At 43.6% G+C, this 27,317-nt stretch overlaps 1 protein-coding gene across 3 annotated transcripts in view; it reads left to right on the forward strand.

The window, feature by feature from the left end:
• The first annotated feature begins 10,238 nt into the window (after positions 1-10,238).
• LOC118445428 (neural cell adhesion molecule 2) overlaps positions 10,239-27,317 on the forward strand; it is a 73,781-nt gene continuing 56,702 nt past the window's right edge. For 2 of the 3 annotated variants that reach the window (XM_035874890.2, XM_035874891.2), the window contains exon 1: positions 10,239-10,694. In XM_035874890.2, the coding sequence (XP_035730783.1) occupies positions 10,571-10,694 (124 nt within the window). In that variant the 5' untranslated portion in view covers positions 10,239-10,570. The remainder of the gene's footprint in view (positions 10,695-27,317) is intronic. The other variant, XM_035874893.2, reaches the window with a different exon arrangement.

Here is a 27,317-nt window from a genome sequence, read left to right on the forward strand (position 1 = left end):
AGAAAAAGATTTGCCGAGAGATGAAGTTTTCGAACGGAGCGTGCCGATGGCCAGGAACGACTATCGATTCGTCCACCATAGTTTCTTTAGATCCCAGAGACACTTGAAATTTACTTTTGCCTTTTTCCTTTGTCCTTTCGTGTTACAGGCTTCGCGATTCTCCTTCGAGGATCACTGATTTAATCGATCAGTTTAGAAATAGCGATTTTCGATTGGTGCCGGCGAAGGAAAGCTAGATAAAACGAGATGTACCTTTCCGTTATCAGAATTACCGCGTAATTGAATTTCCTTGGAACGTACTTTAAAAGAAGGAGACAAAGTTTTGCGCGTGACTCGTTCATGATTTTACCAAGAATATTATTTTTACCTCGAGAGCACGGAGAAAAAAGCGAGGCTAGGAAGAGGAAGAAGAAGAAGAAGAAGGAGAAGGAGGAGGAGGAGAAGAAAAAGACGAAGAAGAATGAAGGAGAAAGAAGGAGAAACAAGTACCGCTACCTCTTATTTCGAACTAAGAAAGATCTTAAGCTGGAAAAGAGCAAAGTATAGGAGGACGAAGAAAAGATACGGAGCGTCGTTTGATCCTATCGGAACAGTACCCGAAGCTAGCTGACGCGATCGGTTCTAAAACGCTCGATTGGCTCTAAACAATCAGTTTTTTTCTTTTCTCAAAGTACGAGAGCGCACTCGACGCGATACGAGCTCGTTAGCAATAAGTTAAGAATTTCCTTTCGAAATCTTTATTTTAAAATTGGTCTGATCTTTTTCGAAAAAGGAAAAGAAAGAAATCCGAATTTTCAAGAGCAGATCGAAACGAAAAGAAGATATTTCCTTCGTACTCGAGAAACACCCGTCTCCCGATAATTGCCAGTTTTTTTTCTAACGGCTGAAGGAAAACAATTGACGCTAATTATCATGACGACGGCAAGTAACATCTAATTACCAACGTCGGTTTCTCGCCTCGCCCCCGCCTCGGCTCCCTCCCCCTCACTTCTCTCCGGCACTTACTCTTCTTTCTTCCTACCTCTCCGGACGCCTACTCTTTCTCCCTCTCTCTCTCTCTCTCTCTCTCTCAACGGACGACCAACTCGGTGTCTTTTTTTGTGGACCAAGAGATGATTTATCGAACGCTCGAGCTGCGCGTGGCTGAATACCGTCGTTTTTTCGATGTCTACGAGAGAAACGAAACTGGACGAAGATAAGAGCCGTAGTCGTCGTAGCCATGGACGTCCTCGACTCTGCGCTTGCTTTTCTTTCGCGTTAATTTCTTCTACCCTTTTCTCTCTGTCTCTCTCTCTCTCTCTCTCTCTCTCTCTCTCTTTCTCTCTCTATCTCGCCCCCTCCAACGCTATGTCCTTAAACCAAAGAAAGGTCTGTTCGAAATTGTTTCGCCACATTTTTTTCGACCCTCCGCACGTCGCCGTTCCTCTTTCATTTATTTTCTCCTCGCGAGCTCTCTTTCTTCGATCAAAAGGAAGAGCGCGCACGCGCTTGTATTATGTACGTGTGTTCGCGCATGAGAAAAAGAAAGGAAGCGAGAGAAGTTGATAGAGCCGAGACCAAGAATGAGCGCTCTCTCTCTCTCTCTCTCTCTCTCTCTCTCTCTCTCTCTCTCTCTCTCTCGAGGCGCCCCTTTGTACGATGGAATTCAGAGAATACACGGACTCGAGTAATTCGCGCTCGTTTAACGTGAAATTTGAGAAAAATAGTAGACGGAGAAAAAGGAAAAAAAAATAGAAAAGAAGCTTTACATTTTTTCCTCGATGTGTAATTTGAAAAAAGGAATGGTTACCTTGAAACAAAATAGGCGAGGAATAGCGAGAGGGATGGGACTATTAAGGTCTCCGTATGATGACCCTTAAGGATGCAACCGTTAAGATCTTAAAATCGTTCCAAGTGCATTTAAAAAGGGATAATCCTATATTTACGAGGAAACACGTAGGTATCATTCGTTGCTTCGTATTAACGAACGATTTCGTTCGATCGGCTAAAGGGAGGGAGGGAAAGAGAGAGAGAGAGAGAGAGAGAGAGAGAGAGAGAGAGAGAGAGAGAGAGAGAGAGAGAGAGCTAAAGAATGATTCCTTCGGAGTCGTATTGAAAAAAGAAAACAAAAACTATTTATTAAAGCACTCGCGTGCGGTATAATTGCCTGGAGTATATCCAGTTTTTTCCTCTTTTCTTTTTCGAAAAATAATCGCAAATACTGGATGAGAGCTGATTCAGAATTAGTCGAATGGGAACAACGAACGGACAACGAACGTACAACGAACGGACAGCGAACGAACAACGAATGGACAACGAACGAACGTGGAGGAGGAAGATGAGTGGATAAAGTGTGGGTTGCTCGACGTAATTAATTAAAACGCGAATCACTTTGTCGGTGGATATCCTATGGGCGCTCGCCGTGCGCGATAGGTACGTTGAAACGATTATTGCGACCGAATGAAATACAATATTCTTCATTCGACATCGATTAACCGATACTGCCCGCATAGAGACACGTCCTCCCCAGTCGTCATCACCCCATATCTTGTCTTTTGCGACGAATTATTCGCGCTGTATTATTTTATCAAGTTGGAAAATCGCATTAGAACGTCTCAAGCACGTTACCCTTCTGCGTTGAGCGTCCTTTGTGCGACGACCAGCTTCCGCGGTGGTGTCCTTCATAAAGGAGGCGCCGAAGCGAACGCGCTGTAATTTACAGTCGCTAAGAGGAGGTTTATAACGTTGTCTCGGGAAAACTGGAAATAGAAAGGGTCGATTAAGGGATCGACCACACGATGGGAGGGAGAAAGAGTTTAAAACGATCTTAATCATGCATGTAGGTAGATAGGACGCGGTGAAAGGTGTACGTACATTGGATGGAGGAGAAAGATGCACTTGCACTCGGGATACTCGGGAGAATGGGAACGATAGACAGAGAATTGGATATCGGAGAGGGAGGGACGGTTATCAATTAATTTTTTCAAAGCGCGATCGATGGAGTCGTCCTATATGTCACCGAATGCATAAATGTATGAGTGGTGTAGATTCGCTTCGGCAACGCCACGTCGACTTTAAAGAGCAATATGTCTCCTCCGTAGAAGGAGTACGATTCGTCGCAGTAGTATCGATGGGAAGCTGGACTACTCTTTTGCTCGGGCGCCGGGGAAAGGGGAGGGAAGGAGAGCTTGGAAACAAGGTGGATCTCTCGACGCTGGTGCAATGAAAATTTCAAGGAGAGGGCTCTTGGAAGGCTTTGCCCTCGATGAGTGCCGTCGACCGCGGTAGTTCCTAGTGCGACACGAGTACGACGATACATCCCGATACTTTTTCCTCTATTTTCCATCTCGAACACGTTCCTAACCTATCCTATTATGTCTAAGAAAAGCGTCTAAAGGGAGACCGAGAGAGAGAGAGAGAGAGAATTTTGCAGCAATAGCAGTTTCGACAATAACGGATCGCAGCTTGAAAAATAATGGCACGAGTAATAGGACCTCCGTTCCCGATAATGCGATCAATCGTAAGAATAAATTGCCAGGGTACAAAATAAGGGACTTGCAACGAACGGAATATATAGTTTGATGAATAGAAATTTAATAAGGGCGGGTAATCGGACGGGTGTCGCGAGTACGTTATTTTCCTTGACTTTTGCACTGCAGAACATACGGATGGATCTTTAACGATCGACGAAAAGAGACTGAGGAAGAGGAATACGAAGAAGAAGAAGAAGAAGAAGAAGAAGAAGAAGAAGAAGAAGATAACGTTGGTGAGAAGGGAGACCATTAGGAAATATAGGCTCGTTAGGAAAATAAGAGAGACGAAAAAGAGTATCGCGGCTCTATCTACCTTCCTGCTATACATCGATTTATTCTTTTCTTTCTCGAGAAACGTCATTCCTATTTTCTTTGCTAGTTGATCTAATAACGATGCCAAAGGAAGAATAAAGAAAGGTAAAAGAGAAACGTATGCTCGTCCTTGCCTCCCGAAACTCCATTTAATTGGTATTACGAGCAGCACTCACGGAGATATAGAGCCCGCCAGCAAATGGTATTATATCAATATCGATACTTTTCCATGCATCCCATAGATTTAGATCCCTATCCTCTCCTGGCTCCTCGAATATAATTTCACGAATTAATTCGCGTTCGAGATTACCAACAGATTTTACGTCTAAGCTCGTTTATCCGCTTATAAGCTCCTATTTGACAAGAAATATCACGAGGATGTGGTATCTGGCCGTTAAAATATCTATATACCACCGCTTTTATACCTACGGGCCATTTCGAATACCTTCGTCGTTTTCTTTCCTTCCCTCTCTTCCCTTATGCTTTCGCGCGAGACGCAAAGAACTTTTATTTTCTTCTTCATATACTGACCCGCTCGCGAATACAAGTGTATATTTTATCGCGATGTCGGAAGTATCTTTGCCTATTCGAACGTGGTAAAATATTTCTCTTCGTAGACGGGTAGCAACGGGGACCGACGTTCGAGAAAAATTCTCGGTAAGCCTGGACACACGCTACGGAGAACTCTGCGTAGAAAATATCGGACATTATCTACGTGCGACGAATAAAAAAGAATGACCGGTGAAATAGAGGAACGGGACAATAGTAGCGTGCAAACAAAGCTTCGAACGGAGGAAGCGTAACGTTAAAAAAAGAAAAAAAAAACCCGCACACACGGCGCAAAAGAGCAAACTAAATAAATCGTGGAAACGATAGCCGAGATGAAACGTCGAAATGGTATTCGCGGTTATTATTATAAACCATCTCCTTTTTATTTTCATTTTTGCCTTTTCCACCGTGGGTCAAAATCTAACATATCAATGAAACGTTAATAGCGTGTATATAAAAAATGAGATGCGGGACGTGCCGGGAAAATCTCATTAAGCTATCGACCCAGCGCCATCAAATTGAGATTGCAAAGCGCCCAAAATTCTATTCCATTTCGTTAATGGAACTTGATTGGTCTCATGCCCAATTATGAATGATTGTCACGGCAAACGCGTAACGATGCACAATGCTTTCGATATTTTTACCCTTCTCCTCTATTCCCCATTCTCTCCAAGGGCTTTAGGTGCTGGTTAATTTCCATCGTCATATACACCTAAATCTGTGTATGTTTTAAAATAGTGCTGATCAAACGAATTTCTAACTCGTTACTCCTTCCGATAAGATAAGAATTTAAAATGTGGTGTCGTATCTAGAAGAAACACTTTCTCCCGCGAATACATTTCTAGCACTAAATTTTTCCAAACGTTTCTGCTACACGTTCATGCAAAATAAAAGTACTCGAATGACGGAAGACGAGAGACGTTGGGTGATATCCAAGTGGATCGACTTAAACGGATTAACCGAGAGAGGTCGGAAAGTATATGAGAGGAGTCGTGGGAGGGAGAGAGAGAGAGAGAGAGAGAGAGAGAGAGAGAGAGAGAGAGAGCCCGTGAGATTCGAAGGGAAAAGAGTAAAGAAAAAGTAGGCCGCGTAAAACTGGAACACCGATTGTTGCTATTCTTTCCTTTGCGCTTTATACTCTCTGTCACTCTCTCTCTCTCTCTCTCTCTCTCTCCCTATCTGTGTCTCCTGTATAAAATAAGAAAAAACAAATATATAAATCAGAAAATCAGCCAGTTATGGATTCTCGACTCTTCGCACCCTTAAGATCCAAAGTGTTAACCCAAGTTAAGTGTTATATTAGCCTTCGATGAGCCGAATGAAACTTAACTTTAAGAATTTTAACGTGCCATCGGAAAAATTATGGAAACGAACCAGCTGTTCTTTTCGGTTCGTTTCTGTTTTTCCTGGAATCGGCATGGTCGCAAAAGAAAGAGATAGATAGATAGATAGATAGAGAGAGAGAGAGAGAGAGAGAGAGAGAGAGAGAGAGAGAGAGAGAGAGAGAAAGAGAAGAGAGAGAGAGAGAGAGAGAAAAGATTCGATGGAAAAGGAACGCAGTCAAGGGTGCGTTCGTCCGTAAAAGATTGTCGTTTTCTACGATGATATTTGTCGCCACGAAAGACTTTGAAACTTTATTCTTCCTCTCTTTTCCAGGCCTCTCTATTCATGTAAGAGAAAAAGAAAGAAAGAGAGTGAGAAATAGAGCGAACCGATTCGACGGTAGGTGTCGAGTAAAAGGATAAAACCGTGGGATACTTGCTTTTTCTTTCTTCTTTCTTCTTTCTCTTCTTTTAGGGAAACGCAATGGAATTGAAAGAGCCGCATGCCTTTACAGCACTTTACTCGCACTTGCTTCAAGCTCAATATTTACCATAAATTTATCTTTTAGGCATCGTCGATCCAATTTTTCCAAAGTAGATCGAAACAAGAGAGAGAGAGAAATTTGTTTCGACGCGCAGAAGATAGGACTGCACCTCGTTAAATTTCATTCCGTCTATCCGTCTATCGCCCTGTTATATTTAGCCATAAAAGTGGCGTTATTATTCTCACTTTAGCGGAACGTACGACAGAGAGTGGCGGCGAGAGAGCGAGCGACGGACGGAAGGTGCCTTTAAGCTGTCCGATATCCGGTTCAACATAGATACTGGCACGTGGCACGTGTCACGAGTATGTACGAGCGAAAAGAAAGGCAAAGACGAAGCGAGGTAGAATCATTCTCTATGTTCGCGTCTTCATAAATTTAAAGACACGTCAAATATAAAATGTAACGATTTCGGAAATTTATTCCTTTCGATGGCACGTGCTCCCTCGGGTTTCCGCGATATTACATCTGCCAGTGATATTTATCGAGAGTCGGTTTTCTATTTACGTACAACGAAATAAACGAGCTCCTCTTCCTCTCTCTCTCTCTCTCTCTCTCTCTCTCTCTCTCTCTCTCGTTCTCATTTCTTTCATCAAATGGATACTGTGGTGGGTGCAAACTTTAGCGGTCATCTTCTTACGGCAAATCGTTGCTAAAGTTCTTTCCCTGTCCAAAGTATAAAATAAGTACTTTGTTCTTGCGATTCTCGCTGCAGTCATTCTGTAGCGCAAATATAAGCAGCTTTTTCATTTTCAAGCGTTATAAATATTTCATCGAATTTTTTGTTTCGTAAGAGAGGTGGATAAACTTATAAAATATTAGAAAAGCGGGCCAAGAGATAAACGTGCACGCGCGCGTGCGAGATAAAGCAGGCCGTTGTGAAAAATGTTAAAACGACCGAAAGATCTCTCGTACGAGTAGGATTCCCTTGGAAATATATATACACACATACACACACATACACACATACGCGCGCGCGCATATTTTTTCTGGTTCTCTTAGAGCGAGTTTGAATAATGCGACTGGCTAATAGTTGCAGCATCGAAGCTTATTTTTTGGCGTTTATTCGTGGATCAAAATCCCTTGGCACCTTGGCTTTCGACCTACCCCTTAAAGATATCGACCCCAAGTCGAACGTTATAGAATACGCGTAGAATCGGGAAGAAGAAGATGCGACCTTGTCGAAAAATTTAGACGATTTAGGAGAGAAAAAATGTTAAGGACCGAATTACCCGCCCGCCCATTTCAAGTCCCTTTCATATTTCTAGATAAGAAATGAGCTATTCTCTCATTTTTCTTCCTCGATCGTCGTTAAGGACGGAAAGATTAGCATCGGTCCGTAAGTATCGCACGTACGATCGAGTCGTAGATCTTGTACGCTGCTTACGGTTATCGCCTTACCCAGCCGAGCACAGGTAGGCGTGTACCGTCGCACCCTCTTCGCTCTTATGAATAATGCCTAGGATATATCTCCGTCGTGGAACGTAGGAAGCTCGCGTTAACTTTGATATTTTTCCCAAACACGAATTTATCACGAAGCATAAAAGGACAGCGAGCTATCCCTTTGAATAACGGAAAACTCGAGTTCGACTCGTGTCCGAGTTGACGCGCGAGCCGTCCAACTGGCGAATGGCCAGATCTTCTTTTTCTCTTACGTCCGTGCTTCATCCATCGTTTATCGAACGATTAACGAACTTTCGTTCGTACGGAGGAGTGGGCAGGTGCGTGCCTCTTCTATCCCCGTTTCTTCGAAAGAACGAAAATATAGATTTTAAATCGAGTTACGATATGATATCGGGGAATGCCTGTATCTACAAATTTCTTTCTTCGAGAGAAAAAAATGGCCGATTTTCTTCTTTATATCCAACGCCCTATGAATACTTTCTAATACGATGCTTTCCTTGCCTCCTCTCTGATCCCTATTACTCCCGTTTACTCCCGTTTACAGATTCCTCTTCTTCCTCTCTTCTTCTTCTTCTTCTTCTTCTTCTTTTTATCAAAAAGTTCCTCTATCGGGATTTAGTAATAGAGGTTGCCATCGATTCGATGTAAATTTTACAAGAATGAAGAGAAAATTAGTCTCCGTGATAACACGCAGAACGCAATACTCGTGATAATTACGGCGTATATTCAATTTCTCGGTACTTCATCATTCTTGTAGCCGAGTTCTTCGTTCGCGAGGATTATTGGACGCGTTGATCGTTGTTATACGAGATTGCTCTGGAATATTTTCTGATTAACTCTTGTCCGGTCTCGTTTCTCTATCCTGACACGTGATACAACGATACTGACAAGAACAAGAAGAAAAGCGATGCGAAAAAAGGGCTCGAGAGGCAAAAGAGTTAATCTTCGAAAGAAGAATAAGCAAAATGGAAAAAAGAAGGAAAGTCCGAAAGAATCGATTCGAGAAGCGAAATAAAAAGAGGGAGATGTGATACTTTGTAAGATTCATCCAGTAGTACCTTTTTTTTCTTTTCGAAAAACAATCTAGCAACCTGCCCCCCCTCTCTCTCTCTCTCTCTCTCTCTCTCTCTCTCTCTCTTGCAAGAAGTGCACGCGTGACAAAGATATATCTATTCGAAATCGGTCGACTTTAACGCGGAAATGCGAAATAAACGAGCCTGTAAAAATCTCAATTCGGAAAAGAAATATATAAACGGTGGATGAGTGAGAGAGAACAGCTTTCATATCGTGCCGTCGATTTTGCGTAAAATTGCATTCCTACAGGCGACGACTCGACTCTAACGTTGCCAGACGTGCATTCGACCGCGAGTCACACGAGTATTTACTTTTAATATGAGAAACAATGTCTCTCGAATTTTCGATAATGAAAACGTACTCCTACTCGATCAAATCAAGTACGATCCTTCTTGGAGTTTTCGATAAATGAGGAAAGAAGAAGAGGGGGAAGAATGCTTTGTTTCGCCGGACGCGTGTAAGAAGTTGGTCGGAGGCACGTTACGCGAGAAAAACCGTAGAGGTCGAGTATGAAGAGGAAGAAAGACACACGGGGGGGGAGAGAGAGAGAGAGAACAAGGGTCGTTCGTCGCGTTCAATACGCATGCGAGGTAAAGCGTGTGCGCGGGCGCGTACAACGCGGGAGGCCACTTTTCGATCGACGTAGCTCGCCACGTCGACGACGACGACGACGACGACGACGACGACGACGACGACGACGACGACGACGACGACGACGACGACGACGACGGCGACGACGGCGACGACGACGACGACAAACACGACGAGAAAGAGGACGACGTGGACGTCGAGGAATAAGAAGAAGAAAAAGAAGAAGAAGAAGAAGAAGAAGAAGAGGAAGAAGAAGAAGAAGAGAAGAAGAGAAGAAGAAGAAGACGAGAAGGAGAAGAAGGAGGTGGGAGAGAAGAAGAAGAAAGAGAAGGAGAAGGGGTAGAAGAAGAAAGAGGATCCACGAGGAGGACGCTGCTGATACTGCGGCCGGCGCCAGTGGCGTTAGTAGGGGTGCTGCTACCGGCGGTGGTGGTGGTGGTGGTGGTGGTAGTAGCGGTTAAACCGTTGGTGGGGGTGCCGGCGGCAGGTGAGCGCATCGCGGAGTGCGCCGTACACACGACTCCGTTCGTTTCAGACAATACGCTCTCGCGAAACGTGTACGTGCGCAGGAGGGTTTACGTATGTGTGCTTCGAGGGAGAGAGAGAGAGAGAGAAAGAGGGAGACAAGGAAATCTCGCCGACGGCGAGTGGCGCGCATTACGTCGTTGTCGTTCGAGTACCGCTACGTTTTCGCTCCATCGCTTGGCGGCTGCGTGCGAAAGAAAAGAGATAAATATAGCGGACTAGACTTGCGTGCGTAAAAAAGAAATTCGAGCGATCGGCTCTTTGGGTGAAAAGGAGGAGGGAGAGGATAGAGAGAGAGAGAGAGAGAGAGAGAGAGAGAGAGAGAGAGAGAGAGAGAGAGAGAGATAGGGGGGCGAACGAACGGGAGGGAGGGCGGGCGGGTGGGCGGGCGGGGAGGGAGAGGATAATAGTGCGTATCGTGCGTGTGCTTTTCGTTCCTCGAGAGAGCCGAGAGCAAAGGGAAAACGTGTCTAGGTCGGTGCAACGATGCAAGAATAAAGAAACTCGAAGACGTGTTCGCGAGTTATTTTCTCGTTTCCCCCTTGGAAAAGTGTCTCCCGTGAAAAGTTTTTCTATCGCGAAATGACCGAAAGGTGCGCGAGATCCACGCTGCTTCTCGGAGGTGATGGTGATTTCATTTGAAAGGAAAAACTAGAACGAGAAATGTGCGGTGAAACGTCGTTTTACGATTGCGATCGGTTGCTATGATCGAGCCGCGAAAGGTTAACGTCGAACGATCATGGTTTACCCGAGGCTGCACGTCGGGAGGAGTCTACGATCGAACGCAAACACGAGATATCTCCACGTCCTGATCGTGCCGCTCTTCCCGCTCTGGATTATCGGCGCGTTCTGCGTCAAAGATGGTAAGTGAATCCTCGTGTCGGTGTCGAAATAAGACTCTCTCCTTTACTCTTCTATCGTTCGTTCCCTTTTAAATCCTTGAACTTGCCTCCTTAAGAATTGAATTTGGATTTTTCGGAACGCGGAACGTTGTTCTAACGCGGCATCGAGCTCGCGTAAAAGAGTCCCCTATCGCTTCTCTATCGCTTTTCCCGCGAACGAAATGCCGCAAAATATACAGACTACAGACGGATACCGAATAGAGGCGAGTGCGCTCGGCAAGTTCTCGGATAGTAATATTTTTTAGCACCCACGGATCGAAGCCAATACTCCTGTCTTTTACGGACGCCTTCTACGGAGCTAACGCCGACGGTAGAAGTGCGTTTACACGCACTTCGATGAAACGTACCTCTAATCGGCTCTTTTTCCGTCGTACCACCACCATCACCACCACCGGCTGGCTACGTTCTCTCGTCGATCGCTATTCTCTACGTAAGATCATCTCTCCTTATCCTTTCAAATGGATCGCCGAGGCACGCGTTACCGTTGCTTATTTATTAACGAAATGGCTCGTCGCAAAAGGGAGCGATTTCTCTTCCTCTCTTTTCCTTCTTTTACCCTTCTTTGCGCCAGACGATTTTAAATCATCGGCGAAACGAGGAAAAAGAGTCGACCACGATGTAAGAAAGCCGTGGAAATAAATGCGCGATCGTTTATCCTTGTCGACTACGACGAGACCACCTTGATGTATAAAAGATAGTCGACGCTCGGTTTCGAAGTAAAAAGATCGTATGCAATGACGAGGACGCGTCGGTCGACGCGTAAAAGCGTCCTTTCTACGGGGAACTCGACCGAGAGTCTGTAATTTGTTCACGAAATTGCATAGACCGGAATATGGTCAACGGTGCTCTCTAATCTCCCAGGAACTGCATTAGCTCGACCAGCAAATCGATGGCAAATAGATCCAGAGAGAGAGAGAGAGAGAGAGAGAGAGAGAGACGCGATCCAGAACGACACTCGAGAAGTTTATTAAGCGGGCGTTACAACGGGAATTAACATTTTTCCCAATATTTTGGGATTAACGCTTCGGATTACTAATAACGTTCTTTAACGAAAAAACGTTAGTTTTCTCTAGACGCGAGCCGAAAGACGTAAAAGAAAAATTTTCGCGCTGTACTAAAATTACAATGATAATATTCGTTCCGGTTCGAGGCTTAATGGTTCTCACACAACGATGAAAACGTTAACGAATGGTTCCACCGTCGTTAGGATCGATCGAAAAATTCATTCCAAGTGGATTACACCAAAAGATTACGGCGGAAGAGATATATACTATGGACCGTCTTTGATTTTGTTCTCGCATTGAAACGCGAGATCAAAGAATAGAGTAAGAATGAGGGACGTCGAGAAGAAATAAAATGCAAAAAGAAAAAAAGAAAAAAAGAAAAAAAAATGTTCGAGAAACATTTATCGGCCGGGATATATGGGTTGTAAATGTTTCTCCAAAGTTACCCAAGTCCTCGTCTCGCTACATTTTAATAACCTTCGAAAAGTATCTTTACGAGTAAACTTTTTAAAAGGCTTAGAACTAGAGTTCGAGTTCCTAAATTCTTTTGGAAGTCGTCGAAGCTCTTGTCCCGAACTTGAAATCGAAGGAGAATGGAAAATGCTCGGCAAGAACGCAAAGCGGCGGCAAGTTCCTCCTTTCGAATGAAGTTGCACGAATGCTTCTTTAAAACGACGATATCGATCTTTTCTCGTCTACGACATTTCTTGGAGTCTTAAAAATAATTTTCTTGGTTTGTTCTCGCTTACAAATCTCGTTACAAATCCCGTTCCGGTGTATCAGGAAATAAGAGAGAGAGAGAGAGAGAGAGAGAGAGAGAAATCTATCGAGCCGATAACGAAATTGCCTTTGCAAAAAAGGAAGCGGCAGAGCGCTTTGATCGAATTAAGAAAGTTGGCAAAGTTATCGAGGTAAGAGCACTCGCGAACAATAGCGCAATTTTATTAAACAATCTAGCCGTAAGAAAAACTTGCTTCCAATCTCGAGGATGGCGGCCTGCTTAAGAAGCGATAATTCATTACAGGCAGTTGGCGGATAGAGGCGCGCGCACGCGGAGAAGATCGACGAGAAGATTAGACGGTCGGTTTATCAGGATGAAACTTGCCAGATCTCAGGAGATCGTTCCTTCGACAAACAGATTCCAATCTAGCGTACACCTATCTTCTCTCCGTCCATCCATCCGCTCGAGGTCCCTCCGCCTATCAAAGTCAAGTCTCGCGACTATATTCTATTAAATCGAATATGGTACGTCCGAGGAATGACCCTTGTAACGCTCCATCGGCCGTTGGCCCGCGACTCTTCCAATTTCCGATTCATGGAATTTTAAAAACCCGGCTCGTCGCCGTAGAGAGTAGACGCGTAAAGGTAAATATCGGGTTCGACGCGTTTTCCAAAGTCATCTCCGAGACAAAGTTCGATCGATCGAAGGCGGATACGCGCGAGCGTGCGCGTACCCACGCGATACGACTCTTCTCCAGTCGTACACGCGCACGTACAAACGTTCGGGCAAATTTCTAACGCTCGTATTATGCGTCCGAACGTCGCTCGACGCGTCCGCAACACGCAAGACAAGTTCGATTGATTTTTGAAAGTCGTTTAAGCGTCGCACCGTGAGTCTTCGCGCTTATTACCATGTTTCCTCGAAAAGAGAATTCGAGCACGTTCATCTTTTTTACCCCTCTCCATTTGCCCCTTCACGCGAGATGCTTATTCCTTGCAATTATACGGGGCTACGTTTTAATCGGCGATTTCGAAATTCATTCTCCTTTCTTTCTAATTCTACAACGATACTCGCGGCGTTGTACCGTGCGACCGTTTCATTAGTATGCTAATTTATGCGAGCGCGCAGTCCGTGCCCCCTTCCCGTTTACCGTACCTTCTATGCTCGTCTCCGACAACTGAATTTCTATTATATAGTAGTATCCACCTCGTGTCATTTAACCGCACGATATCTGTTCGTTCCCAATAGATTCTCATTGAGAAAATATTTTATTAGCTACCGTCATCGCTTTTATCGAAAGATCTCCTCTATCCTTATGCATCGAAATTGCGTTACGCGTGAATGCCCGTTAAGGAATGACTCGTTCACGCGAGGGCTGCATTCATTTTTTTATATGACCTAGAGATCCTGTCGAACGACTTTGCGAATAATAGTCCTTCTTCCATCCACGATCCGTTGTCTCGCGTGGCATCTTTGAAAAAAACCTTTTAGCTAAAAGTACTATTAACCGAGAGACACGAATAAAGACTTAAATTATTACCGCGACCACGACATCACCCTATTCTTAATTTAACGCGCCGAGTGCCGTCAAGCGTTGAATATTACAAGCCTGGCTGAGTTCCAAACCCTGTGGCTTTGCAGAATTAGTGCTACGTCTAACGGGATGGGCGGAGGGGGTAGATCGCGACGATGAGGTATCCATTTTCGATGAGACAGTTGCCACTGTCGTTGCGCGTATCTACCTAAACCCGACATCGCCATTATTAGAAGATGGAGGAAAGGTAGAAATGGAAAGGAAAGAAGTGCAAACGGTCGAGGGGAGAAAGGGGAAAAGTCATTGCGTTCTTACGGCTCTTTCATTCTTCCGTTCGTTCCTTCCTTCCTTCCTTCCTTCCTTCCTTCCTTCCTTCCTTCCTCCCTCCCGCCTCCCTCTCGCCCTTCCGTTCTTCCTTCCTTTGACACGAAAAAAAAAAAAATCTCTTTACGCTTGCACGCACACCTCTCTCGTCGTTATTTCTTCGTTATTATTCGTCCGCTCCAGTTACTTAAAGGCTCGAGAGTAGTACAAGGAACGCAAACTATCTCGCGTAACAATACCACCCCCGACAACCTACCCCTCGCCTCGATTTACCCCCTCGTTCCGATTTACCAATCCTCGAGAATCCTCGCGTTTGGCCATCCTCGTTCTCCTCTCGCGCGACCCATTACTCGCCTTATTTTTTTCAAGTTTAACACCGCTTGTACGAGCATTATTCATCCCTCTTATTTATCGTTCTTTACTACATTCTATACGATTTTACCTTTCGATCTTACTTTTCGATCTTATTTCGATTTTACTTTGAATAAGAAAATAAACAGGAAAGGGATTCGCTTGTTCCTCGAGGATTCTTGGAAGGTAGGTACGAAGAATATCCTATATCGTTTTCGTAGTTACACGCAGACAGGCGATAGGCCGATGGTAGAAGTAGTGCCATTCACCATGAAACGTCTCGAGATCTCGATCACGCAAATTGCTTCCTTCGGTTCCCCTTTCTTTCTCCATCCGCCGATAACGAGATTTCAAGATTTTCTCGGGTCAATGGCTAATAGCCGACGGAATAATTCACAATGGTCTTCTAACGAAGAACATTTCACGAATAGTGAGTCGCCGCGGGGGAGGGGGTGGGGGGGAATTCTATCGATGATGAGACCCCTTCTAAACGTTATTATACCCGGCGTTAATCCGGAATCTCATACTCGTTACGAGAGTTTTTAAGAACGAGAGACAGAGAGCGAGAGAGAGAGAGAGAGGACGTATACAACGCCCTACTTATTTCCATCGTGCAACTCGCTTTAGCAAGCGCTTCTCCGTCATCATCGTATCACGACGTTCCTCTATCCAGCTAAGTTTACCTATATCTCGCGCGCAACCAAACGAGTTATTCCCTCCTTTAGCGTGCCTTGGTAAGAAGAAACGGTCGAGAATTGATGGAGGACAATACGCCGAGGGCATCGATAATCTCTGTATTACTCTCTCAGAGACCTACTTGCGCTACGTACGCAACGTAATGACCCGGCCCATCAAGCGCTAATCTTGCCAATCTTCATATCCTATAAGTACTCTTGAACTCGGGCTAAGTACGAGAGGTGCTTACTCGGCTCCTGGCGATGCTATCCACGATCGCGTTACACGTCGCAGCGACAGCTAGTACCCGCTCGACGGTAATTTCTCGAGAGTCCTTTCGCGTATCTCACAAAGAGAGACAAAGACACCGACGTCTAAATTACGTTCAAGATGGATGACGCGATTCAAACGCTATCCGAGAAGACGAAAGATGGTCCGATGTCGTCGAGGCTACTTGAATTCTACGCGATTTCAACGACGGGTAAATTAGAGAGAACCATGTTGGCATTACAAACTCCTTTTCCACGAAAATCCGATAAATAATGAAAACGTTATCAGCGTAAATCGAGCCACGAAGAAGAAGGAATCCCTAACGAGCGTTTCACCACGAGTCAAACTCGCGAGCTAAATTCGCGAGCTTTAATGCCCTAAAGTGTCGGTCGACGTCGTAGCAAAAGTTAACGCCACGCGCGTAAGCAGTGCTAGCTTAAACCGCTGCCACCGTCCTTTTCCCAGAATTTCCTTCCTCTTTCCTTCCTTTCGTCCCTCGTACTCGTACGTTAATGAGCCAACCCTACTTTCGATGGAAACCGAATTACTCTACGCTCGGATGCTCCCATTCCCGTTCTCTCTTTCTCTCTTTCACATCGCTCGCTTTGTCGTAGACGGAGTTTCATTCGATGGCTAGTCGACGAGTTCTACGAGCGAATTTGCCCGATCGCAAAGTTAACTGCAGACTCCTACGTGGCAAAGGTCTCCGGCAAACTATATATATATATATATATATATATATATATATATATATATATATATGCGCAAGTATCATTAAGGAACGAACGAGGTATTCGTTACGTAATATCTAAAATTTATGATAAACTACAAGTCCATCGCGAATACGATGGAAACTCGTTGAAAAGTTATTTTTTAATCCAAACGATATATCGCACCCTACGCGGGAACATAAAGAAAAACGAGGGAGCGAAAGACGAAACGTCGATGGAACTTGGACTTTAAGCTAGCTCGTAAGTATTTCAAAGTGAAATGCAAACTGAAAGCAAACTACTCGGAGAAGATCGCTCGCACGCTCCTTGCGTACTCCCATGGTTATTGTTCGAAGCTTATCTTTGAAACATGCTACAACAGAATTCTAGCTTTTAAGGCGTCACGAGACGCTTCGTTATTTTTAATAAAAACAGTAATACTAACGTCACTGCTCGATACCAAAGTCCGCCGAAGCCTATTATTTCCATGTGCATCTCTTCGTCAAACTTTGCCAAGGCGAATAGAAAGTAATGGGATAACGAATAAACGATTTTGCCGAGCGGAAGATGGAATATAATTTCTAATTTGGTACGCGTCTCGAATGAGAGAGAGAGAGAGAGAGAGAGAGAGAGAGGGGAGAGGAAGAAGGAAGAAAGTAATTCTCTCATCGTACCTAACTCTTATATCCAGAGCAACGGATACGAGCAGGGGGTAAACGGCTTTTATCCTTCCACAGTTCGTTCCTTCGGCGAAATATTAGAAAGCCCGAGGAAAAAAGTCGTACCGGTACATATTCCCACGTAAAAAAGTACACGAACGCAGAGTTCCTTACTCCGTAGCTAAACGCATGATTTATTTCCCTAGACGTAGCCACGATTCATAGTGCAAATACCTTCGAGTTCCGCGCGCACCTACTCGGTTCGCTCCACGAAAAGGTCAAATACGATCGTAACTCAGAGGTAGGCGGGGAAGTGAAAAAGGGGCAAAAGGACGTCCGCGCGCTCGACTACGCCTGCCTGCCGTTTAATGTCGCGACAACACGGGACTTTAACCTATAAACGCTTCGCGAGTAAGTGCCGTTTATGTGTGCGTACTTACGACCCGTTAATGCGAACGTTCTATGACGGCAAAGCACGGAAACATATTCTCTCCACCCTTGACTGTTATCCACATCGTGTTACTAACTTTTTCCTCCCTTTACGCTAGTCTGTATCCAAAAAGATCCAACTACGATTCGTTTAATTCATTTCGCGGATCTCTCCCTCTTTTCGGTTTAATGAAAAACGTACGTATTTGCAGCGAGCGAAAAAATACCTAGGAGGTAACTTGAAAGGAAGGTGGATCGAAAAGAGAACGAGTCGCACAACTAATTAGGCGATTAGAACCGTCCCTCCTCAAATCCACTCTTCGGGCTCGCTGTGTCTTGGAAACTCCAGCATCAAACTTCGTCTTTACGGAGAACATTAATCTTAGTTTCGAGTAACGTGCCCTCGTATGTACAATCGTCCCGTCTCGTCTTCCATCTCGGACGTTCGCCTAGCGTCAATTACGTTTTATCGCTATAAATTCATTCCCGCGCGGAAAAGTACATATATACATAGAAAAGTATACATATATATATATATATATATATATATATATATATATATATATACATATATATACGTGAGAGAAAATCGATTCTTCGATTTCCAAGAGTTTGCACGCGAGTCGCGAGGAGAGCCTTTTATCGGAAGAGCAAACCAGACGATTTACATGCTTTTCACGAGGGATAACACGGAAGTAGGCGATGAAAGGAAAGGATACCAAACGAGCGGGTTTCCTCGTGGCTCGTAAAAGAGTCAAGCCTGTCGCTCTACTGATTCATCGTTCCTTCGTTATCGTATGCTGTGTCAGGTGAAACTGGCTCAGCGTAATAAAAAATTCTGCGTCGCCGAAAACTATTGGAGAGACGGACGGACGGACGGATGGACGGACGGACGGACGGACGGACAGACAGACAGACAGACAGACAGACAGACAGACAGAAAGAGAGAGAGAGGACAAGGTAAGAGGAGGTCAAGCTTCGTAAGGTTGAAAGAAAAAGGAGAGAAGAAAGTGCAGGCTACAGCAACCGTCGAGGACGCACTTGTGGCGTCGTAACGACGTTCTTCTTGAGCAAAAATGGGAAAAAAAGGCACGTTCTTCGACCATATCGCCATTTACACGTTAGTCGTCTTCTTCTTTTTCCTCTCTTTCTTTTTCTAATAGGCATTGTTAAATTTAGTTGTGCACCATGAATGAGATAAAGGTAGAGATAGAATAATACGCTGCAAAGATGTGCGCGCTTTGCTCCATTTTACGGCTCTACTCCGTATCTAATTGTAGATTGTATTATATTAACCATTGCACCCAACGTAATAATCCAGCGACGCATCGGGTTTACATATACTTGACGGCACTCCCCTCGTCTATCAATTACAAACCAACGGCACTTGTAATTCCGCTTAGTCGCAAGATCATAAACGTTTTACGGTGGACGAGCCAGAGCTCGGCTCGGATTGCACACCGGTGGCCCTTTCTACGTACATATGTATACCCGATGGTACGGCTCGGAGAAGGAATATTTATTATAAATACTTGTAAGAACGCCATTATACATTCATCCAACGATCTATATCAATCGAGATGAAAATTTATCGATTTCACATACTCGAGAATCTTGAAGCAATGTAATTTATTCGCGAGAAAGAATCTAACGCGAGACAGTGGCACGTTAGCGCGCGAGTTACCTCGACGATTAACCGGAAGTGACGGGTTGCGGTGTACGCGGCGAACCGCTCGCCGTCGCTAACAGCGCTCAGCGCAAATCGTTCTCGATGGAGAATATCGCGAATGCTTTGCAATGACATTCGAATATCTATATGGTATATTGACTTACGCTCTTACGCGAAAGAACGTACTAATTTCCTTTTGAACATTTTCCCAAAGAATCTTAACGAGTAGGGATCTTTCAGCAGAGAGCGATGAAAAAGAAAAAAGAAAAGAAAAGAAAAGGAAAGAGAAAAAAAAGGAAAAAAACTGAAAAAAGCTAAAGGAGAACGAAACGTCAAATTTCAATCGGATTTCTCTTCGTTTTCATTCAAATTTCTCCAATGGATAGGAGTTGCTCACGCTTTTACGAATGCCCGCGTTGATCTTTTGATACTATAGGACTCACCTCCATAGAACGTATTAGAAACGATATACGTATATGTAACCTATATATATATATATATATATATATATATATATATATATATATATATCGGTCGTGCGAAATTGTCCGTTTGCGCTATCCTTTTTCCCCGGTCAACGAGCTTTTAGCTTATTTGACTCTTTTACGAGGTACGAGGACGATGACGGCAACGACGAGGATGTCAAAACGAGCGCGTTCAAGGCATACCTCCCGTTCATTCGCAAAAGATGTTAAATAGAGGAACGAGCAACCAAATCGATACGCTCCGATTCCCATTCCACTTTTGTTTTACCGTTAATTCACATCAGGTCACTCTACTCGGGCTCGAATGCGATCGTAATCGTTTTGATTATAAACCGAACGACGATGCAAATCATTTCTTTCGTTTCCCGCATCACCGAACAACGATATATTTACGGAATTCTATTCTAAACGGTGTTAACGATTCGAGATTCGTTATTTCCTCTGACAAAAGTTGTCGGCGGTGTCGTGTATATCGATCTCTCCTTCGACGATTTGAATTTCGAAGCCGCATCCGAGAGAGTCTGACCTCTTCGACTCCATACCCACTAGGATAATATTGAGGTGTGTGTGTGTGTGTGTGTGAAATATACACACGTATATCTAACAGTTTCGTATTCGCCCCGGTTACCTGCTGCTGAATAAGAGGGAGGGAAAAGATATTCTATCTGAGCGCGCGTTAACTCGCGATTCTCCAGCCGCATCGGAGATGCTTGGGAATACTCGAATATTCCAATATACGTATAGCCTACATTCGGCCATTTCTGCCGAATGGAATTGCGTGTCACGCGCGCCTCGTCGAATCAATTTCGAGCTACGGCCGAAGCGTCGCTCGAAAAAACGATACTTTTTCATTTCGACTATATTTCTAGATTTGCCTCTATATTTTTCTCCCTGTCGAAGAAACGTGAAATCTGCCTTTGTAATTCTACGCGCTATTCGAGTGAAAAATTAGAAGCAAATTTCAAGAAATATCAGGTGCGATTTTCATAGAGAAAGTAGTAATTGAAAATTAAATCGACTCGTGATCCTTCCGATTCACGTCCAACGAACGACGACGAGTCCCCCAACTGTACAAACGATCCTACGTATCGCCTAAAGAACAATGCCAAGGAAACGATAAAGGACGGAACGGAATGGGGAGATATATCGACGTTCCCGAGATATTACTCCTCGAAGTAGTAGTCGAGAAATTCTTGTAAAATTAAAATAAAATTCATCCATTCGACTATTATTATCCATTTTCCCAGATTCCGAATAAGCGTTCGATGCGTCGGAGAAGAAGAGAAAAAGAAAAGAAAAGACGCATAATTTTATGTAAAATATGCCTGCGTACTTACCGATTGGCCGTTGAAAAGATCGATAAAAGAGCGATAGAAAATAACCATATATATATATATATATATATATATATATATATATATATATATTTCGAAATATTACGCCTAAATTACATCGCCGACTTTTTCGATCCGAACCTATCGGCGACATAATCGAAAATCCACGTGTCTCATCGTTCTCGTCCGAGACAACCCAATTTCTCCAAGATGAACTCGGCCCCGTGTCCTGGTATCCATCATCCGAAGTGTTCGAAGGAGACCAAGAAAAAGGATAAGAAAAAAAAAAGAAAAAACAAGAAAAAAAAGAAAGAAAAAGAAGAAAAGGAAAAGCTTCGAATGTCGATATCGGATCTACGAAGGCCTGCCTCCTACGAGGGTGCATAAACTTTTCTCTTAAAACTATTTACCAAGAGACGTAAGGGAGATGCGGTCGGCGAAGTAAAGGGGCTTACTAAGAAAGGAAGTAAGGAAGAAAAAAGGATAGAAAGAAAAATCTTCGAGCTGAAATTGTATCGCTTGTGATGCATTAAACCTTTATCGTTACAATAATAACGTCGTCATATCATATACGTTGGTACAACAAATTATATCGAATCGAAATGGTTTTTGGATATCGTGATTTTAAATAAAATCGAAATTATTTCGGTACGCGTTTAACAACGAAAACTGATATTTTTCGTTAACAGAAATATCATTTTCGATGTAATACTTTTCATTTCAATCCAAAAGAGACAGATCATTATCATAATTATAATATTAATATCGAAGATTTGAAATTTTTATCGTCATTCCAATTTCATATTATACGGATATTAATTATGAATATTAATTATCTATAATGTGAAAAGTAAAAATGTCAGTACCCAAATATCATTGGTGAGAGTTTCTGATCGAAAGTAAACGAAGATGGACAGCGGGAGATAGGAGGATGAAGACAGAGATAGAGAAAGAGAGATATAGGAGGCATCGAAACGAAATACACAATTTCACTAGAGGAGGTTATCCCCTGTGCAAGCGAATACGAGCTGGAAAGGTGGATGAAGCGCAGGGCTGAATAAAGGTGGAGTAAAAAGATCATACGGAAAGAATTATGGAAATAAAGCGTGGGCTCCAGAGTAGCTCGGGGCGCTTCCCGTCTCGCTCTCTCTCTCTCTCTCTCTCTCTCTCTCTCTCTCTCTCTCTCTCTTGCGGCCCAGCAGAAAGAACTGGATGATGCTGCAGTGCAAGTTGCAGACAGCTTGCACGAACCGCTAAGAACGTATCGACGCTTAGACGTTCGTCGTAGCCGCAACGAGGACGGCAACCACTGCTACCACCCATTTACACACCGCTCTTTTTATTCCTACCTTTCGTCGAACTTTGAAACTTTATAATTACTATGCGGTTACGTTACGCGAGGAATATGGGTATATCTATATTTTTTACCATTCGTGTCTATAAATAAGAGAAACGTAAACAGACAAGGACATTTGAGATATTTTAGCCAATTTCTGTCTGTTTCAAAGGAGACCTTATTTCTTCTAGTTTCGAGGAATCGTCGTCGACACCGTAATAAAATACGTTTCTCCTAATTACCTTCGTTATTTCTATCGAAACGCTTTTATCGCTTGGCATACTTTGAATTGAAAAATTCCGTGTATTATCGCTCCGATCTCGTTTATTTCGCTAGTCCAGGATCCAACTACCGATTGTTTAGACTTTATGGATAACTACGCAGTTACGAGGCTTTACATACATAAACAATCCCCGTGATATTATTCCATAGCTTTCCTATTCGCGTACTCTCGTAGCCGCGAAACGTTCGAATTTATCGACCACGGACGTCGACCAATGGGCGAAAAACGCATTCGAGAGAGTTCCACAGAATTCTCCACAGAATTCTCCACAAAAGCCACGGCTCGGCCGCCGCGCTCGTATCGGTTACCGGTGTTTCTCGAAAGCGAAATCTCGATTCGTCGAAATATCAAGAGTCGGAGGAAACGCATAGAAGGCGGAAACGTTCCTGAAAAATCCAAATCGCTAGGTTAGAAAAGTCGATGGCCGACGAAAAAACGTAGCGAGTGAATAAATTATGGAAATAAAGCACGGCTCGGTGGTCAGCGATTTTCGCTCGGAAAGAACTCGAACGATGCGCTTCCAAGCGTAGAGGAGAGAGAGAGAGAGAGATAGAGAGAGAGAGAGAGAGAGAGAGAGAGAGAGAGAGAGAGAGAGAGAGAGAGAGAGAGAAAGAGAGAAAGCTATTGTAACCAATGCAGGCAGAGTTCGACGTAGCACAGGCATAGGCCGTGTACCTCCACAATTAATATCGTCCGTGTTCTCTGTTCACCGCTACTACCACCGCGTCTATATCCACTATTTGATAACGCTCTGAATAATGGCTTTATTAAGCTTCGAAACGGAATGCGATTTATTCCAGTCGGTTTATCAATTAAATCCGTTCGATTGAAAAATACTGAATTAATTCGACGGAAAGAGACTGTCACGCGAGGAACGGAAATCGACAACCTGTAGATGTCGGCGTACCGGTAGGTGCACGCACCTCTTCCTCTTCGTGCGATTCCACGCTCGTTAAACGCATCCTGTTGACCTTTGAGATTCCCTATGTTACGCGGAGCACGATCACACGATCAAAAGGGAATTTACGTTCCTACAAATTTTTCACGAATCTCGGAAATGTTTCACAATCGTGTCATGGGATCGAAAGGCTCTCGTCTTTTTTTGTTTCTTTTTTCTTCTTTTTTCCTTCTTCACTTTCTTTTCAGCATCTTCTTATATAATATTTAGCGTCTTAGTTTCGACATAATTGGCTTTGCAAATCGTATTGGCATTCGGTGAGTAAAGTTATTAAAGCCTAAGTAAAATATAAGGCAAACGAGTAGAGTTGAAAACCGCGACGAGACCGACCAAAAGGTTCGGCGAAAGCCACCAACTAACTCGTCCATTAACGCGCTAATAGACTCGGACGTGGTTGTGGACGTGAACGCCAACTACGTATTTCAACTTACTTCTTAGTGGTTTGAAAATCAGTTCGAGAGTCGAGAATGCCTAATTTCCTTTAATTCAAACTGGAGAAACAAAGAAGGAAGAATAAGCAAACCCTAGAAATCGATACCTCGAACATTAGCCATCTTTTTCGTTTGGTGTTCTCCGCGACCAAAACTCACGTGTTCGTTCGCAATAAATCGAGGTTGCGCGCAAATACCAATAAAGAGAGAGAGAGAGAGAGAGAGAGAGAGAGAGAGAGAGAGAGAGAGCGGAGTCGAGCTCGTATATCACTCGAAGAACGAAGGTAAGAAGGTGTACTGCTCGAGGATCAAGGGGTGGCTGCCTCCTGACCAGCAGATACTCCGAATTCTAAATGCTACGGTAGAGCTTCGCGACGATAACCGAATCGAAAATACCTTGGAGAGGTGCGAATGGTAGAGAGAGAGAGAGAGAGAGAGAGAGAGAGAGAGAGAGAGAGAGAGAGAGAGAGAGAGAGAGAGAGAGAGAGATAGTAAGCGAGATGTAATAAATATACGATGCACATGCGGGTCTATGCATCCGGAGAAATTCAAAGTTGGGCTAACGATCTCTGAAAGCCATATTTCACGGTCCTTACTTATGTACTTTCGAAAAGTATCGAGTACCGATCGCACATCAGCCCGCCATAGATTTTCCCTTTAAACGGTCTAACCGTTTTGCGATAATTTCTCTTTTCGATGATTCGACATACGGGCGCCCATTGTGTTCGACTTAACCGATTATTTCGCGAATGTTTCCTTATGTAACGAATTGAACGAAACGTTATCAACGAATGAAACTTTTAACCGGCGAATTAAAAATTTCGATAAACAGAGTTTAGCTGCGTTCGACGATACGAAGACAATGTTCATCGAGCGAGTAAAAAGAGCTCTCGTCGTATTTTACAATTTTTATTATTAGCTATTTGAAAGCTTCCTTCTAACATCCCACGCTTATTCCCTTCCACCATTCTAAATTTACCTGCAAGATATACCTTTTCCAAGTGATCGTTTATACCTACATCTTATAAATAACAAAGAGCTACGTTCGATTTCACTCGGTAATACTGATGTAATATAACGAGTTGTGCGGGTCATAATCAGAAATTGTAGTAGCGCAAGTTTAACGAATAAAAGATAAAGATACGCGCGAATATACTTGATACGGGAAATGAAAGCGCGCGTTCCATCCCCATTCAAAATGCAACGCTTTACTCTCTTCTTCTTTTTTCCCCTTCGCGAGTCGCGTCGTTTTTTCATTGACGCAATGAAATAAGAAAAAGACAAAGGGAGAAATTCTCTCGGAGAGCGTTTTATTTCGTCCCGAATAAGTATTTGGTCAACAACAGCTTCGTTCCTTTACGGATATCAAATTTTCTCTACGAAAGATCTATTACCCCGGTCTTTTCGCTCTAACGCCTAATTCCGTAAATTCCTGAAAATCCCGTGAAGAGTACATGGATAACGACGTAAAGGAAATTATTTTCATATTTCCTTGGTTAACGATTAAACTTGAGCTTGCTTATAATAAAAATCCTCGCCTCTACCTACGTTCGGTCATTTAACTTTTTCCATTACATCGAGAGAACTCAACGGCGTGCTCTACGAATCCCTTTCTCTTTTCTATCCTCTAGTAGCCGGTGGTACTTTCCGTAACGCGCCTCTCCTTCCTTCCTTTCTTCCTTCATTTCTTTGGTTGCTATCTACACGCGTTCCTCATTCTACTTCTCGTGCTTTGCCAGAATCACTTCGAGGCTCCAATTACAGAGAAACATCGCGCGGCCGAGAGCAAACAACGACGGGTGGTGGATTAAGGATTTCCCAACGGCGAGAGTAACATTCTTCGATCCTACTACTACTACTACTATTGCCAGAGGAGTTCTCTCGTCGAATTTCATCCGTAAAGAAGGCCTGTTATAATCGAAAATCTTTCATATCTCCATCCATCTCTCCATCTCCTCTCGAAAGCGGGAGTAACGCGAATTGCAATGGCGTCGATGCGTTCTTGGTTACTCTCGATTATATATATACATATATATATATACATATATATATATATCTGCTTCTAATTATCTCCGGAGCACTTAAACGATCCATCATTCGCTGTGGCCCACTCTCTAATGATAATTACCGGCAAATTAGGCGATCGCAGATTTAACTCGAACGATCGATCGAACCACTTGCGCGTAACCGTCCGACGCAAAGTCAGTCAAACCTTCCACTTTTCAAAGATTCCTTTTTTCATTTTCGCGTTTTGTTTCGTTTCGATGCCGACGCGAGCACCAAAAGGACGAAACGTCCTAGCGATGAGAAAGGAGACTCGTTTACAAGCGCATTTTCGGAGTTAATTAGCCAACGATTTATAACTTTTTCGAGTCGGTTTTGCGCCCATCTTTCGTTTATAAACTTTTGATCTCGTCGTCTATCGTCGTTTTTCGTTAACCTAACTATCCGACGTTCCTGCTGAGTATTCGATGAATCCTTATTGGTTTAATCGTTTAATTGGCCAATTTTTTTTTGCCAAAGTCGAAAGTCGCTTTAATAAAATTGAAAAGTTCGTCGTACGAAGTACTACGACGTGGCTTTTCAAGCGGGAACGAACGTAAGATACGAGTTAACGAACGTTCATACAATCTTTCTCCCTGAAACTCTGAGGAGTATAGTACTGTCGCGATACTACGTCGTTAATTCTTCGACCGAGAAGAATGCTTCCTTTCGAGCTTCCCGAACGAGGGATAAAAAAGGGAGATGGGAAATGTGTTCGTTTCGATGGACGATCGCTTCATCGGTCGACTCTTTTCAATTTCGATTCGCGAGAATTACAATTAAAAGCTATTTTATCATCTTTACTTACTACTTAATTATTATTTAAGGTATTAGTCGTTTATTTAAACGTTTTAATGGTTCGGAAGCGGCCAAATACGTATAACGAATGTTCGGCGATAAGCGAGCATAAAAATCGTAAATTTTGTTTCGCAACATATATTATCTATGCGTTAATACGGTACGAACTGATAATGCAGTACTAACTGTTATCATAATGACGTATGCATATGTATACGCCGCATACCCCTTGTTGAGCCTGCTCGCGTCATCTCCTGTTTATGCACGCGAATATATACCTATGCGGACGGAATATTTCCAGAGCGTATGCGCCGTGTGCACGACGAATCGCAAACGAGGAGCGCTCGGTGCTGCTATTCGAGGAATATAACGAGTCGAGTCGATCGAACGAAAGAAAGTCGAAGAAATTCACCACGAAATCGTCCAAGTTTACCCCACTTGTCGGTACCTTGACGATTGAATGAAACGAAACAGATCTCTCCCTCTCTCTCTCTCTCTCTCTCTCTCTCTCTCTCTCTCTCTCTCTCTCGCTCTCTCGCTCTCTCGCTCTCTCGCTCTTTCACCTTGATT

This window comes from Vespa mandarinia, unplaced genomic scaffold, assembly GCF_050613455.1.
Source record: "Vespa mandarinia isolate Hongniang unplaced genomic scaffold, ASM5061345v1 scaffold_59, whole genome shotgun sequence".
In the NCBI taxonomy this organism is placed as follows: Eukaryota; Metazoa; Arthropoda; class Insecta; order Hymenoptera; family Vespidae; genus Vespa; species Vespa mandarinia.